At 46.7% G+C, this 16,712-nt stretch overlaps 1 protein-coding gene across 3 annotated transcripts in view; it reads left to right on the forward strand.

Moving 5' to 3' along the window:
* The window catches only part of si:dkey-151g10.3 (serine/threonine-protein kinase WNK3), a 73,581-nt gene that overhangs the window by 45,850 nt on the left and 11,019 nt on the right, over positions 1-16,712 (forward strand). The window contains exons 11-19 of one of the 3 annotated variants that reach the window (XM_021565830.2): positions 202-3,972; positions 4,402-4,445; positions 6,405-6,537; positions 6,685-6,801; positions 7,054-7,155; positions 9,255-9,303; positions 11,922-12,083; positions 12,476-14,637; positions 14,899-15,151. In XM_021565830.2, the coding sequence (XP_021421505.2) occupies positions 202-3,972; positions 4,402-4,445; positions 6,405-6,537; positions 6,685-6,801; positions 7,054-7,155; positions 9,255-9,303; positions 11,922-12,083; positions 12,476-14,637; positions 14,899-15,151 (6,793 nt within the window). The remainder of the gene's footprint in view (positions 1-201; positions 3,973-4,401; positions 4,446-6,404; positions 6,538-6,684; positions 6,802-7,053; positions 7,156-9,254; positions 9,304-11,921; positions 12,084-12,475; positions 14,638-14,898; positions 15,152-16,712) is intronic. The other 2 variants (XM_036946832.1, XM_036946833.1) reach the window with 2 other exon arrangements.

Genomic DNA, 16,712 nt, shown 5'->3' on the forward strand with positions numbered 1-16,712 from the left:
GATAACAATCTTGATCATGACAATGCTTTCATGTCCTCTAAAGAATGTGTGCAGTCCTTTGATAATTAATTCCTGCCCTTTATCCAATGCTTACTCTTCCCTCCTCTCTTTACCTCAATCTCCCCCTACCTGCCCTCTCACCATAACTCCATCTGACCATGTCCCTGTCACCCCATGATGGTTATCTTCACACCATCTCAGTCATACCATTCAGATGGATCACAGATCGCACCAATGGCTCCTTCCCAGTCCTGCGCACCCCCAGTTTCACCCCAAGCCCAGCTTAACATTCTTCCAGCTCCCATATCAGTGGGAGACCCAACAGGACTAGTGGGAGTTGGTGACATGGAGGCCATGGTCCCTCTCCCACAACAGACCCAGGCCAATGTCACTCCTAACATCATGCAGGCCTCTGACATCCAGATGACACCCCAGTCTTTAACCCAGCAAGCGCAACCTTTCATGATTACCCAACAGCAGACCATTGTTCAACAACAGCAGATACTGATGGAGCCACAGCAGCAGCAAATGGAGGCTCAACAAACCACCCTGCTTCAGCAGCAACAACCACACCAACAACAACAGGCCAATGTAATTCCCCAGAAGGCGGTACTGATACAGCAACATATAGAACAACAGCAGCAGCAGACTATAGCAATCCAACAGCAGCAAACTACTGAGCTTCAGCAGCAAGTGTATGTGCAGCAAGCTTTGGTTCAGCAGCAGCAGCAAATGCAACAGCATCCTCAGCAGCAGGCCTTACTACCACAACAACAATCAATGGACCACCACCAGCAGCAACAACAACAGGCATCGTCATTACAGCAAGTGGATCAAACCCAAGCCTATGTGCAACCACCGCTAAACGACCTACAACAGCAGCAACAACTGCAACAGCAGCAAACATTGTTGCTACACCAACAGCACCAGATTGAACATCAGCAACAACAACAAGCGATGTTACTAGAACAACAACAGCAAGTGTACATACAACAGCAGCTTGAGCAACAGCAGCAACAGGCGTTGCTACAAAAGCAACAACAGGCACGGCTACAACAGCACCAACTGGAGCAACAGCAAGCGCTGTTACAACAGCAAATATTTGAGCAACAGCAGCAGCAAGCGATGTTACAGCAGCAGCAACAAGAGCAGCAGCAAAAGCAAGCCTTAAAGCAACAGCAACAACAGGCGCAACTACAGCAACAACAGCTAGAGCAACAGCAAGCGCTGTTACAACAGCAGCAGTTCGAGCAACAGCAGCAGCAAGCGCTCCTACAGCAGCAACAACAACTGGAAGCTCACCAAGCGAGCCAGATCCAACAACAACCGGAAATGGATCTACAACAGCAGCAACCACTGCATCAACAACAGCAAGCTGTGCTGCAACAACCGACACAACTACAACAACAGGCGGTCGTCAGTCATCCAATCGACTCACAGCAAGCTATGCTACAGCAACAGTTGGAACAACAGCAAGCCCTGCTACAACAGCAACAGCTTCAGCAGCAACGAGCAGTTTTACAGCAGCAGCAATTGGAGCAACAGCAACAACAGGCACAACTGCAACAGCAGCTGGAGCTACAACAGCAGCAAGCTTTGTTACAACAACAGATCGAGCAACAACAGCAACAGCAGGCGTTGCTACAACAACAACAAGCAGAGAGACTGCACCAACAGGCTTTGCTACAACAGCAGCAGCAACAGATTCAACAACAGCAAGAGACTGGGGAATCGCAGCAGCAAACCGCCAATATTCAATTTCAACAAAGCGAGAAACAAGAGACCACTTTGATTCAGCAACAATGTGAGCAGTTGCAAGCTTTGATTCAACAGCAACAAATTGATGTGTGTTTGTTGCAGCAACAACAACAACAGCAAAACACTGCTATGTTTCCACCTAGTCACACTAGCCTAACGCAGCAGCAAGTGACAGAACAACAGCAAGTAACGCTGATACAACAGCAGCAGCAGCAACAACCAGCTGTATTACTGGAGCAACAACAACAAGCGTATGTTGTCCAGCAACAACAGCAGGGCCATCAGAGCTCTGTCGTTGAACCTCCTTCTCAGATCCCCCTTGTTGCCCCAACCCTACCAGCAGCAGAGGTTATACAGGCCATGCAGGTCCAAGCTCAGATGGCTGCCCAAGCCCAGGGTCAGGGAGCCAAACCTGTAGCCATTCAGCCACAGATTCCCAGCCAGGCTCCACTGGCTGTAGTGCATGCCCAAGTCCTGGCCCAGATTCAAGCTCAGAATGAAGCTCACCCTCAGAGCCTGGGCCATTTCCCAGTCCCAGTACTCCAGGCCCAGCCCCAGCCTCCACTCAAAGCCCAGCCCCAGATGATCGAGGTCCAGATTCCACCTCACGTGGTGGCCCCGATCCAGGCACCAAGTCCTCCGATCCCTATCCAGTCCCAGGCTCCTATAGTACAGGCTATCCATCAAATCCCAGCTCAAATACAGGCCCAGGCTCCAGTGCAGTCACTCATCCAGCAGACTCCCAAGCCTCTGCATCCAACCCAAGCTTTGAATCCAATTCCAGCAGTTGTTGAGACTCAGATGATGCCTCCTATGAGGCAGAGTCCAGCTCTGGTCCAACCCCAACCTCCAGTCTCAATAACCACCATGCACAGCCAGATCCAAGCCCAACCCCAGCACGAGTCTCCAGTGCAGCCCAGTGTTCAGCTCCCAGGTCTAGCGCAGCCTCAACACCGCCCCCATGCTCCAGCTGTACTACTGGCACCCCAGTATGTCACTTCACCTCAGCCCACCCAACAGCAAGCCATACAGCCAGTCCTGCAACAACAACATCAGGACATCACACAACAAGTTACCCAGCAACAACAGCAGTCCATGGTGCAGTACCAGCAGATGATGCTGTCTCCTGGATCTGTTGGTGTTGGAACTGTCATGGCGGCCCCTGCCTCCACAGTCATAGACCCTACCACCTTGGTCTCTGCTTCGCCTCAACACATACAACAACAGACTGGTCAAGTGTATAACCAAGGCCAGCAGGTACAGCTACAACCACAGGTACAGCTACAGCCTGTCCCACAGCCACAACAGCAGCAGCTGCAAGTAACAGGAAGCCCAGCTGTGGTGCAGCCGTTAAACCAACCCTTACCTCAGGCCCAGTCTAAAGCTATGCTGCCTCAACCCATTCCCATGGAGCAATACCAACAGCAACAGCTGGTGCAACAGGTTCCACAAGTCGTACAACAGACACTCCCACAGCAGCTTCAGTCTCAGACAACCCCAGCCCCAATTCAACAGGCTCTGCAGTCTCAGCATCAGCAGGTCTCAAATCCCGACCCATGTCAACTGGGTTATCAGCTTCCTCAGATCCCCCCACATCTGTTGCCCCAGCAGCCTACTGTTAACCCAGCACAGACAGCATCCCCAAGAAACGTGCCCCAGCTCGGGTCTCAGACTAGAGCCCTACCCTTGTACAGTCAGGTAGTAGCAGGAGCAGGAGGTCTGCCACCATCCCCCCAGCACCAAGCTCAGCTGACACAGCCGCTACCCACGCACACAGACACCCAGATGGCCATGCAAGCTCAGGCACACACCCAGACACTGGCCCAAGCGCAGGCCCATGCCCACACCCAGACCCAGCTTGCTGAGGCTGCATTGGCGGACTCCACCACCGAGCAACAGCCCCCTCTGAATCCTTCCCAGGCAACTTCCTTCCCTCTTCCACAGATGCCCCCCAGTCCTTCTCATACATCGTCTCACCCCCACCCTGCCTCCCTGCCACCCCTCCATCCTGCTACTCCTGGCCCAGAGACCCAGCCCACCCCACCAGAGAGCCAACTAACCCTGTCTGGCCTGGCTGATGTCCCCTCGGGCCTGACCTCTCCCCCGGCTGTTGCCGCCACTGCCCAGCCCCTTGACTCTAACGCCCCCTCGCTGCTGCACCCCACCTCAACCTCACTCCAAGACTGTGACCCTGCTCTGCTGGGCATTGCTCAGGTACAGAAGTGCACGCCACTCTACCACTACTGTATACTGTTCCACTACTACCACTATCTTCATCCAATATCCAGCCGGTTCTAGAAGGGTGTATACAGTAGAGAGTATTCCGAGGGCCATACCCTTTTTGAATCACAATAAAACACATTATTTTTGTTTCGTTTTGAAGAAAATGTCCTTTTACTCAGTTACGCTAAGTACGTTTGTATGGTATTTGTTCTGATTTAAACTAACCAGTACTACAACAACCAGATCCAGTTTTTTTCCTTTAACTTACATTAAAATAGGTTCACTTTTGTTCAATTTCCTATTTCAGTTGTTCAATTTGATTTGTATCAGTCAACTAATGGTTTGGTATCTATTTTTTCTTTGTTGGTTTTTGCTGTTTTCTGTATGTGCGTTGGTCTGTCTATTTATGTGGCTCTACAGGAGAGTCCAAACCAGTCTGGCACAGAGAGACACTCCTCTTCAGGGTATGTGTCACATCACTACTCTCAACGTCGGCCCCAATTTACTTCCTTGCTCTTGCCCCCGGCCCTATCAGGTCAATGTTTGCAGATCAATAAGTTTGAAGTGATATGGTGGAAGCTGCACCACTACACTACTTAAACCTTTCCAGAACCTTCCGATCTGCAAACATCCAAAGTTTAGGACCAAGGGGAAGGGCTAGGGACCGGTTGTCAATGTTCGCTTGTTTTTTGTTTTGAATGTCAAGCCCTCCATGTTAGAAAAGACTATGCCCACTACTGTACATGGAGTACTATTTACAGTGCCTTGCGAAAGTATTCGGCCCCTTGAACTTTGCGACCTTTTGCCACATTTCAGGCTTCAAACATAAAGATATAAAACTGTATTTTTTTGTGAAGAATCAACAACAAGTGGGACACAATCATGAAGTGGAACGACATTTATTGGATATTTCAAACTTTTTTAACAAATCAAAAACTGAAAAATTGGGCGTGCAAAATTATTCAGCCCCCTTAAGTTAATACTTAGCGCCACCTTTTGCTGCGATTACAGCTGTAAGTCGCTTGGGGTATGTCTCTATCAGTTTTGCACATCGAGAGACTGAATTTTTTTCCCATTCCTCCTTGCAAAACAGCTCGAGCTCAGTGAGGTTGGATGGAGAGCATTTGTGAACAGCAGTTTTCAGTTCTTTCCACAGATTCTCGATTGGATTCAGGTCTGGACTTTGACTTGGCCATTCTAACACCTGGATATGTTTATTTTTGAACCATTCCATTGTAGATTTTGCTTTATGTTTTGGATCATTGTCTTGTTGGAAGACAAATCTCCGTCCCAGTCTCAGGTCTTTTGCAGACTCCATCAGGTTCTTCCAGAATGGTCCTGTATTTGGCTCCATCCAGCTTCCCATCAATTTTAACCATCTTCCCTGTCCCTGCTGAAGAAAAGCAGGCCCAAACCATGATGCTGCCACCACCATGTTTGACAGTGGGGATGGTGTGTTCTGCTGTGTTGCTTTTACGCCAAACATAACGTTTTGCATTGTTGCCAAAAAGTTCAATTTTGGTTTCATCTGACCAGAGCACCTTCTTCCACATGTTTGGTGTGTCTCCCAGGTGGCTTGTGGCAAACTTTAATGGATATCTTTAAGAAATGGCTTTCTTCTTGCCACTCTTCCATAAAGGCCAGATTTGTGCAATATACAATTGATTGTTGTCCTATGGACAGAGTCTCCCACCTCAGCTGTAGATCTCTGCAGTTCATCCAGAGTGATCATGGGCCTCTTGGCTGCATCTCTGATCAGTCTTCTCCTTGTATGAGCTGAAAGTTTAGAGGGACGGCTAGGTCTTGGTAGATTTGCAGTGGTCTGATACTCCTTCCATTTCAATATTATCGCTTGCACAGTGCTCCTTGGGATGTTTAAAGCTTGGGAAATCTTTTTGTATCCAAATCCGGCTTTAAACTTCTTCACAACAGTATCTCGGACCTGCCTGGTGTGTTCCTTGTTCTTCATGATGCTCTCTGCGCTTTTAACGGACCTCTGAGACTATCACAGTGCAGGTGCATTTATACGGAGACTTGATTACACACAGGTGGATTGTATTTATCATCATTAGTCATTTAGGTCGACATTGGATCATTCAGAGATCCTCACTGAACTTCTGGAGAGAGTTTGCTGCACTGAAAGTAAAGGGGCTGAATAATTTTGCACGCCCAATTTTTCAGTTTTTGATTTGTTAAAAAAGTTTGAAATATCCAATAAATGTTGTTCCACTTCATGATTGTGTCCCACTTGTTGTTGATTCTTCACAAAAAAATACAGTTTTATATCTTTATGTTTGAAGCCTGAAATGTGGCAAAAGGTCGCAAAGTTCAAGGGGGGCGAATACTTTCGCAAGGCACTGTATTTGACCATCAATGTTCACATGTTGTGCATGACTCTTGCTTGTCTGACACCTCTCTCACAGTGCTGTTCCATCTGATGGGGATCTACAGATGTTGTTAGCCAATGGAAAACTAGAGAGGGTGAAGTCTCAGAGGAGATTGTCCTATCGGGGGGCAGAAAAGGGATCCCATGCATTTCAACTGAGTATGATCCAGGTATAGTATCCCTAATAATATGAATCCCTATCAGGATGTGAAAGGTTTACAATAAATTGTCATGTCCAAGAAGTTGTCAAGTCCAAGAAGTTGTCATGTCCAAGACATTGAACAGAACCACATGGTTTCTCTTCCTGTGCTCTGTAGGTGTCCGGCACTGGTGACAACATGGTGGAGTGTCAGCTGGAAACCCACAGCAACAAGATGGTCACCTTTAAGTTCGACACAGAGGGAGACGCACCTGAAGACATCGCAGATTATATGGTGACTAGATCCACAGGCAGTTCTACATGGACATTGCATGGGATTATTGCACTGCAAACTTCTACCTGTTTTGATATATTAGATATGAATATATGATTATTCTATATTGGATGGGATGATGGTTTTTGCGGCAAGCATTCTCATTTGGACTAACACCCAGTTCGCCATGCAGCCTGTGTTTGGTCCATTGAGTTTGGCTTTAAAAATATATATATTGTGTATCAATTTGTGTATCTGTAATGTCTTGTGTAGGTGGAGGAGGATTTTGTCCTTGAGTCAGAGAAAGATACATTTGTGGAAGAGCTGAGGTCCATTGTCAAGAGAGCTCAGGAAATTCTCCTCACACATCAACAGGTCTGGTTTGAAAACATTGGTTATGTCCCATATGGCATCATAATACCTATTCCCTACATCAGGGGTTCTCAGAGTGGGGTCTGCTGGGTTCTCAAAGTGGGTGCTGTGGAGGTACAGCAGGGGGTCCACATCCAGATAAATACACTGCATGACCAAAAGTATGCTCGTCGAGTTGGTCCCTCCCCTTGCTGCTATAACAGCCTCCACTCTTCTGGGAAAGCTTTCCACTAGATGTTGGAACATTGATGCGGGGACTTGCTTCCATTCAGCCACGAGCATTAGTGAGGTCGGGCACTGATGTTGGGCGATTAGGACTGGCTCGCAGTTGGCGTTCCAATTCATCCCAAAGGTGTTCAGTGAGGTTTAGCTCAGGGCTCTTTGCAGCCCAGTCAAGTTCATCCACACTGATGTCGACAAACCATTTCATGGACCTTGCTTTGTGCACTTTTGCCACAAAGTTGGAAGCACAGAATCGTCTAGAATGTCATTGTATGCTATAGCGTTAAGATTTCCCTTCACTGGAACTAAGGGGCCAAGCCCAAACCATGAAAAACAGTGCAGACCATTATTCCTCCTCCATCAAACTTTACAGTTGGCACTATGCATTGGGGCAAGTAGCGTTCTCCTGGCATCTGCCAAACCCAGATTTGTCCGTCGGACTGCCAGATGGTGAAGCGTGATTCATTACGCCAGAGAACACATTTCCACTGCTCCAGAGTCCAATGGCGGCAAGCTTTACACCACTCCAGCCGACGCTTGGCATGTGTGGATTTCATGAAGCTCCCGATGAACAGTTATTGTGCTGACGTTTGCGTCCAGATTCAGTTTGGAATTTGGTAGTGAGTGTTGCAACCAAGGACAGACGATTGTTACACTCTTCAGCACTCTGCGGTCCAGTACAAGCCTACATACATACATACATACATACATACATATATGGTGGATAATTAGCTTCCCTACAGAAAAGACACTAACCTTCACACATTTAGATGGTGGGGTGGATGTGGGGCCAGAGACAGCAGGGGTTCAAACTGTAGAACGCAGTTCCGGCATTTGAATATAAAAATGTATTTTATCAAACAAAACTATGCTACCTTATATCTCTGGGATCCTCAGGATGTCAAATCAGAGCAAGATTACTGAATGTAGTAAGTACATTATTTACCTTCAGAGGTGAATGTATCAAACCAGTTGCTGTGATAAAACGTTTTGTTGTTGTGCACTCTCCTCAAACAATAGCATGGTATTTTTTCACTAATGTTAGAGGTTAAGTTTTAAAACTGCAAAGTTTCTCTGCCTCATGGCAAAATGTGTAGAATTGCATGATATTAGCTCCACAGCTGCAACAACAACAAAAAAATCCCTCTGCCCAATGACAAAATTTGTAGAATTGCAGGATATTCGCTTGAAAACAGCACATTTTTCTCTCTGATGCCAAGAGGCTGGCTTTTAAAATGTTCCTTCCCTGGACCTGAGACTTGGTTCGTCCAGCCATGCCAAAGTCATAAGTAAAACTTATTGTATGCTTTTTATTTAATTACATTTTTTAATCTCACTCGAGTTGTGTTCTGATTATGAGGGGGTCCCTGAAGAATTTGCTCTCACAAAAGGGGTCCTGGGCCCCTAAAAGTTTGAGAACCCCTGCCCTACATGGTCGAAAGTAGTACAATATAACGGGAATAGGATGCTTTTTGGGAAGCTGCTCCGATATCCTTATGTAATGTCTTTTAGGCTCCTTTCTACTCTTAATCTTTAGACATACAGTTTGAAACACTGAACCCAGCACAGCGTACAGCCAGGGGTAAAGCATGTCCTGATGTCCATAATATGGTGCCTTGAAAACGGGTCCATGTAAAGTACTGTCTGTCTGGTAATTTTATCTTACCGTTATGGAAACAATATGTCAGTAGCCATGTCCTATGTTTTGGTGAATGCTAAACCTTCAGAGAGCTAATGTAATGGTGTGTGGAGAACATACAGAGGCCCTTACCATAGCTAATGTAATGGAGCAACCATAGCTAATTGAAGTGATTACAATGTCATTCCGCCTGTATGTATGTTAACGTCGTCTGTTCTGTGTTTTCCTGTTGTCTGTCCAGACTGGATCTATGGAACAGCTGCATGTGAGCACTCCAACAGGCACAGCAAGTGAGTTACCCCTCCCTGGCTTTGTCCAAAATGGCAACTACAGTGCATTGGGAAAGTTTTCAAACCCCTTGACTTTTTCCAAATGTTGTTGCCTTATTCTAAAATGTATTAAAGTTTAGACATTTTTGCTAATGGAAAAAAACAAACAGAAATATCACATTTACATAGCATTCAGACCCTTTACTCAGTACTTTGTTGAAGTCTTCTTGGGTAAATAAATTACACTCAAGCTCTGTCAGGTTGGCTGCACAGCTATTTTCAGGTCTCTCCAGAGAGGTTTGATTTGGTTCAAGTCCGGGCTTTGGCTGGGCCCTCAAGGACATTCAGAGACTTGTTACGAATCCCTTTGGAACTGCAGTCTAGGGGGGATGGAAACGAGACCCGTAACAGAGATCATAACAGTGAAAAGGAACAGTGAGAACTAATAACAACAGACAACCTAAATCTGGGGTGGGGGGTCACTGATTGGCGACTGTTGACTGCCACCTGTGACTAGGGCAGAAGGAGAGAAAACAAATGCACACAGGATACCTGTATCCTTAACACCACTCCTGTGTTGTGTTGGCTGACCTGAGCGCTCTAGAACAGGTTTTCATCACGGACCTCTGTACTTTGCTCCGTTCAGCTTTCACTCGATCCTGACTAGTCTCCCAGTCCCTGCCACTGAAAAACATCCCCACAGCATGATGCTGCCACCACCATGCTTCCCCGTAGGTAGAGATGGTATTGGCCATGTGATGAGCGGTGCCTGGTTTCCTTTATATAGACAGGTGTGTGCATTCCAAGTCATGTCCAATCAATTGAATTTACCACAGGTGGACTCCAATCAAGTTGTAGAAACATCTTAAGGATGATCAATGGAAACAGGATGCACCTGAGCTCAATTTCGACTCTCCATAGTAAAGGGTCTGAATACGTGCAAACATTTCTAAAAACATGTTTTCGCTTTGTCATTATCGGGTATTGTGTGTAGATTGATGAGGGCGAAAAAATTGTTTAAGCAGTTTTAGAATAGATAGTTTTAGAATTTAGAATGTAACTTAACAAAATGTTGGAAAAAGTTTCCCTGTATAGAGCATAGTGCATGTATAGTGCACTTCTTTTGACCAGATCCCTATGGACACTATATGGGGAATAGAATTCAATTTGGGACTCGCCCGTCCTCCGCCCCACTAGTCCTCCTATACTATATGAAGGTTAGATGGATAAGATCAAATAAATGCATAATTGTCCATTTATATTTTCGTAGTTGTATTTTATTGTTACAAACTTTTTACACAGTTTGATTGACATGATATACTACATCTCTCCAGCTTCAAGTGGACTATATGGTCATGGCATCTGGTGCTTTGCCAAATGGAGTAGGTTACTATTTTACAACATGATGTTAGATGGTTCCTCAGCCGGAAAGTAGTCCATGGGCAAGGAGATATTGTAATATCATCTTTAAGTAAATATGAAGTTGATTTCAGGTGATTTTGTTCACACGCACCTATCACTTTCATACATTTGTAGCTAGTTGTGGCTAAAGTTGAAGTTTGAAATGGTTGTTTAAGGAAAACATACCATGGATTACGATTTCTCCGGGCCCGAGACTCAATGAATACAGAAAAGAGCTGTTTTTGAGTAAGTTCATATTTAAGTTGTTATTCAGCACTGTCATCACTTTGTTCAACAGTTTTATAAGCCATAAAATGCACCTTCACTCCTTCCAGTCACACTACAACCAGCACTGCAGCTGCAATCAACGAGTACAGCAAAGACTGTCAATAAACTTGCGTTGTTATTATTAGCGGCTTGTGTCTTTTTAAATAGAGAATATTTCACTTACTCTGATCATAGGAATAACAACATGAATTGGTGCATGAGGCTGAAATAATGCTGCGTGACTTAAGTTTCGTTATTAACTGGAAGACTGTGTCCCCTTTTCTCAGTGGAGAGAGGGGGATGGTGAGTCTGGGGAGATGCAGCCTCACCACTGTTCCCTCCTTCCCCTCAGGCTGACCATCAGATGCAGGCCATCAGTCCAGTAAAAAAAATCAACGTATTATGCTCACTCAGCTGTGCCTCACAAGTAATACAACAAGTGATCTATTACCAGTGTGATCATATACCTACAATTTTGAAGTTTAATTTCAAAATGGTCTGGGAAGAACAACATTGGCAGGGCAACTCAATCATAGCCAATATGCAGTGATAATGTATTGGGCCTGTAGCCCACTGCACAAACCTCATTGCTACAGTACTGTTTTTTGATTGGTTAATGTTGCATAGGCTTACCTTTTTTAAGTCATGTATAAAACAAAATCTCAGCGGTAGATCTCGGCTTGCATTTTGACTTAGTGATCTTGACTCAGAAAAGGTTGGTGACCACTGATCTATGTGTTTATGAAGGCTTCATTAAGCCTTGAAAGTAAAGTTAGTTCATTCAAGTGGGACCTTTTCTATATTATTTCGCTCTCCATCTGCCAGTTGTGCAGCTCCTTGTGATAAAGCATTATTAATGATTCTGAATTATTTCTAAAATATCTATATAGGTTTTATAAAGTGTTTAAGGAAACCTTGAAAGTTGTAGTTAGTTTAAAGTGGGACTTTTTATATATTATTTTATGTTCCAGTGGACTGGGCGCCTCAGTCGTCTCCGGTGGGCAGATGGAGGTTCTTCATCAACCAGACCATCAGACACAGAGACTCCACGTCCAACCAGGGAGGAGCGTCCACCCCTCCACCTCTCTCGACCGGAGAGGTCAGGGTGCCCCAGTCTACAGACACTGACAGAGGTACAGTAACAGTATGATTGGGTCAATGAAAGACACACCTGGGCAGTAATCTAACACAGGGCAGCAATTCCCTTTTCACGCTACCAAGCCCACCCCGAAAACAGTAGGGGTTGAAATATTTTCTGAACTGTCCTGTGCAGTTAGTGCCCTGCTCCAAAGGTGGGCTATGCATTGTACAGAAAATGTTACAACCCCTTCTCCCATGTGCTGGTTTTAATATTGTCTCATTGCATTGTCTTTTCCAATGACTATGGTGGAAGCGTAACCTGGCCAGCGTAGTACGGCTGGGCTCGGCTTAGCTGTGTATGGTTCTGTCTGTCGTGTAACACCAACTAAACCTCTGTCCCTCCTCTCTCTGGTCTTGTGTGCTCTGATTGGTCAATGTACTTTAGAGGGGGGCAGAGGATCCCAGAGATCGGACTCCTCCTTCGCTGGAATGGTCTCCTCTCCTCCTCCCCGCTCCACGTCCACCCTGTGTGTCCCTGCCACCGCCTCCTCCCCCCCTGCCTCCGCCTCTACCGTTTCTGCCCCTGCCTCCATGTCTGCCCCCCCAGCCCCTGCTGCCCCCGCTCCTGACACGACGGCCTCTGCTGCCTCTGACAGTAGGGTTTCCGCCCTGACTTCTAGTCTCGCTAGTGCAGTTGTTGCCTCAGTCCCACACCCAGTCCCCGCTGCCTCGGCTAGGCTAGGCCTAGACCTGCAGGCTTCCATTAACCAAACTTCCAGTGCCACCACAGCAACATCCTCCATCCCAACCACCGCTGCCAACCTCCCAATCACTTCCATGGTAGCTGCTTCTGCCACCATCGCGCCCACTACCACCCCCTCTCCAACTGAAGCTCTGACCTCCCCAGCTACGAGTAGGGGCTCTATGGTGAGCCAGGGCGAAGGACCAAGCCTGGGTGATGTAGTAAAGGTGGCCACCCTAGGACAGTGTGTGTCTGGAGGGGACCACTCATCCACTGGCTCAATCCACCCACCAGTGGCTGTGGCTGCAGCCGTGGCCTCTCCTCCTGTTAGCCGTGCCGGTCTGGAGCAGCAGCAACACATTCTGCCTCAGATGCAGTGCACGGCAGCCCAGGTTCAGCCTCAGGTCCAGTTACAACAGCAACTCCAGACAGTGCAACAGGTACAGCAGCAGCAACCGCTCCTAGAACATCAGCAACAACAACACCTGAAGACTGTGCAACTCCAACAGGTACAGAAACAACAGCAAGAGTACCAAGAGCAGATACAACTGCAGCAGCAGAAGCAGCAACACGCGTTGCAACAATCTATTCAACAGTTGCAGATGCTGCAACAACATCAGCAGCAGTCTGAGGTACATTTGCATCCCCAGCTCAGTCACACAGAGCCGTTACAACAACAGTGTATGTCCCTGCAATCACAGACAGAGATGTTGCCGCTGGCACTACAACTACAGACTCAGCAAATGCCTGTCCAAATGCAGAACGCACAGTACAACACACAGTTACACATGCAACAGCTACACCAGTTGCCACCACCACAGCAAAAACAACCAGTCATTTCACAGCAACAGGCAGTGATTGAATTGCAGCCACAGCATCAGCAACAGTTAACTCTGCAACAAGCACTGCATATTCAGCAGCAACAGCAAATGCTCCAACAGCAACAACAACAGCAACAACAGCAGCAACAGCAGCAGCAGCAACAGCAGCTGTCAGTGAACCAACAGTATGTCCAACAACAATCAGTACAGCCACTAAACATGGCGCTGGTACAACAGCAGGCTCAACAACTCCCTCTAGAACAGACACAACAACTAGTACAGCAACAGCAGCAACAACAAAAACAACAAGAGGTTAACCCTCAGCAGCAGCAGGTGCCCCAGCAGGCTCCTCCCCAGAAGCAGACGTCATTACAACAGTCAGAGTGGAAGAGGTCTACAGAGGAGGACAGTGTGACAGAGGATATAGGCAGTCACTCTGCCCCTCTACATCCCTCCTCAGACTTATCTCTGCCCCTCAACATTAACACAACCTCCGATGCCCCCTTACCGCCCCTCTCCCTCACCCTGACCCCATCCCCAGTCCAACCATCCTCTGTGGCCGAGTCGGACAGCGAGGGCCCTCCCAAAATCGAGTTTGTAGACAACCGCATTAAGACTCTGGATGAAAAGCTGAGGAACTTGTTGTATCAGGAGTATAGTAGTGGGGCAGCTGTGACGGGGGGAGCTGCTGTGGCTTCTACCGCAGGTGCCACCGCAGTGTCAGCAGCCTCCACATCGGCAGGAGGGGATGAATCCTCGGAGCCGCACTCGCTCCAACCCTCCTCCTTCCCTCCTCCCGTGTTGTCATCCTCAGACACCTCTCCTCACTCTTCCTCCTCCACCACCTCCCGCTCCTCCTCCTCCTCCACCTCTCCTGACCTGGAAAGGGGGAGAGGAGTGGGGGAGGAGGCTCCACCAGCAAGCCCGGTGGAGCAGCAGCCCGGCCCGTCTCTCTCCTCCGCCTCCCTCGCTTCCTCCCTCCTTGCCTCCCCACACGGAGACTCGGCCGGGCCCCCGCCTATCCCTGGAGAACCCACTGTTTTTGTAAGTAAGGTCCACATATCTGGATGTTGAATTGAAACATTGAATAGTGTTTGATTGACTTTTACCTGAAACTTTATGTAAAGATCACTACTTCGATTGCCTTGTTCTTATGAATGTCTTTTTCAATGCTACGGTTCTTGTTATGTAAGTTTATGATATTCCAGCATCTTTTTTTTTCTCTCCGAGTGTCTCAACCCCTGATTTTGGCAGCCACTCTTACCATGTCGCTATGTTACCTATCCCCTCCCCCTACCCCTCCAGGCTGCCCCCCCTCACTCTGACACCAGTACCCCAGGAGAAGTCACTACGTGGCCCGCAAATCTGCACCCCGTCCCCCTGGGCCCTGGATCGCCGCCACAGCACAATGCAGGAGGTGGATATTTTGGCCTAAACCTGACATGTCCTAGTATCAGAAATCCCGTTAGCAAGAAATCCTGGACTCGCAAATTCAAAAGCTGGGCTTGCAAACTGCGCCACTCCGCCAGCTTGTTCAAGAAGCCCAGAGTCCAGCAAGGTAGCGTGATCTTAGAGAGAGAGGGTGAATGGGATGTTGGTTGGTGGGGGTGTTTTATCTCAAATACAAATGGGTAGATACAGTATGTTTTGTGTAACCTAGTTGTGTTGTTTCTGATCATCTTTGACAGCAATTATTTGATTGTTTATTCTTTAACAAGTAATTAGTAACGGTAATTGTATCTATTGTAATGTTATTGTCTTTGTTGTATAGTACCATGTCGATGATATCACTACATGATACATTACTCGTTTGGATTTATTTGTTTTGGAGAATGGCTTTACTAAATTTATTTTGGCAATCTTTGTTTTGTTTGCATGGGGGATAACTCACCCTTGGCATGAGGCTGGAATAGTGGAAAGAAACATAGAGAAGAGGAGCCAGAGAAGGGGGGATGAGGGTAGGAAGGAAGGAGGGAAGAGACGGGCATCATCAGGAGGGTGATATGTCCGTGGTGCAGATGAGCTTACTACTGTAACTCTGGAGATGCACGTGGATCTGCAGCCCCTGAGCTAGGATGCCCACCACAGCCCCGCCCCACCCTCTGCTCTGTAGGCCACTGCCCAGTCAGTGCCAACACACCAAACACTGCCCTCACCACACCAACCACCCCACCTGCTGGCACAGAGTAGCTAAGAGCACCCCACACACACTTGCACATACACAACGGTTCAAGGACACACACATAATGCACACACACATAATGTACACACAAACACTCCCCTACGTATTTATTTGGACAGTGAAGCTCAAACTTTTAATTTGGCTCTATACTCCAGCATTTGAGATCAAATGTTTTATATGAGGCGACTGTACAGAATGTCACCTTTTTATTTGTATGAAAATAACCTCACATGGTGACGTACTGTCACCTCATAAAACATTTGATCTCAAATCGAAAATTCTGGACTACAGAGGCAAATGAAAAGTTTTAGGTTTGCTCTCCAAATAAATATGTAGGGGCGTGTACATACCATGCTTTCAGGGCTCACTTACATACCACGCTTTGAGGGCTCACTTACATACCACGCTTTGAGGGCTCACTTACATACCACGCTTTGAGGGCTCACAATCACACGTGGCACATGTCACGGCAATCACTGCATATGTATGCAGTACATTTAGATGCAATACATTCCTTAAAATACTTTCTACATGAGCCATTTGCTTTGTCAGTATGTTATGTATTGTATGTGATATCCTAGATTATGATGACAGTCATAATTTACTATACATTGTGCACATTGTACAGTACAGGGTTTAGAAGTAACTACAGTACCAGTCAAAGGTTTGGACACACCTACTCATTCCAGGGTTTTTCTTTATTTTTACTATTTTCTACATTGTAGAATAATAGTGACGATATCAAAACTATGAAATAACACATATGGAATAATGTAGTAACCAAAAAAGTGTTAAACAAATCAAAATATATTGTACATTTTAGATTCTTCAAAGTAGCCACCCGTTGCCTTGATGACAGTTTTTCACACTTTTGACTGGTACTGTATATACAGTGCCTTGCGAAAGTATTCGGCCCCCTTGAACTTTGCGACCTTTT

This window comes from Oncorhynchus mykiss, chromosome 16, assembly GCF_013265735.2.
Source record: "Oncorhynchus mykiss isolate Arlee chromosome 16, USDA_OmykA_1.1, whole genome shotgun sequence".
NCBI lineage: Eukaryota > Metazoa > Chordata > Actinopteri > Salmoniformes > Salmonidae > Oncorhynchus > Oncorhynchus mykiss.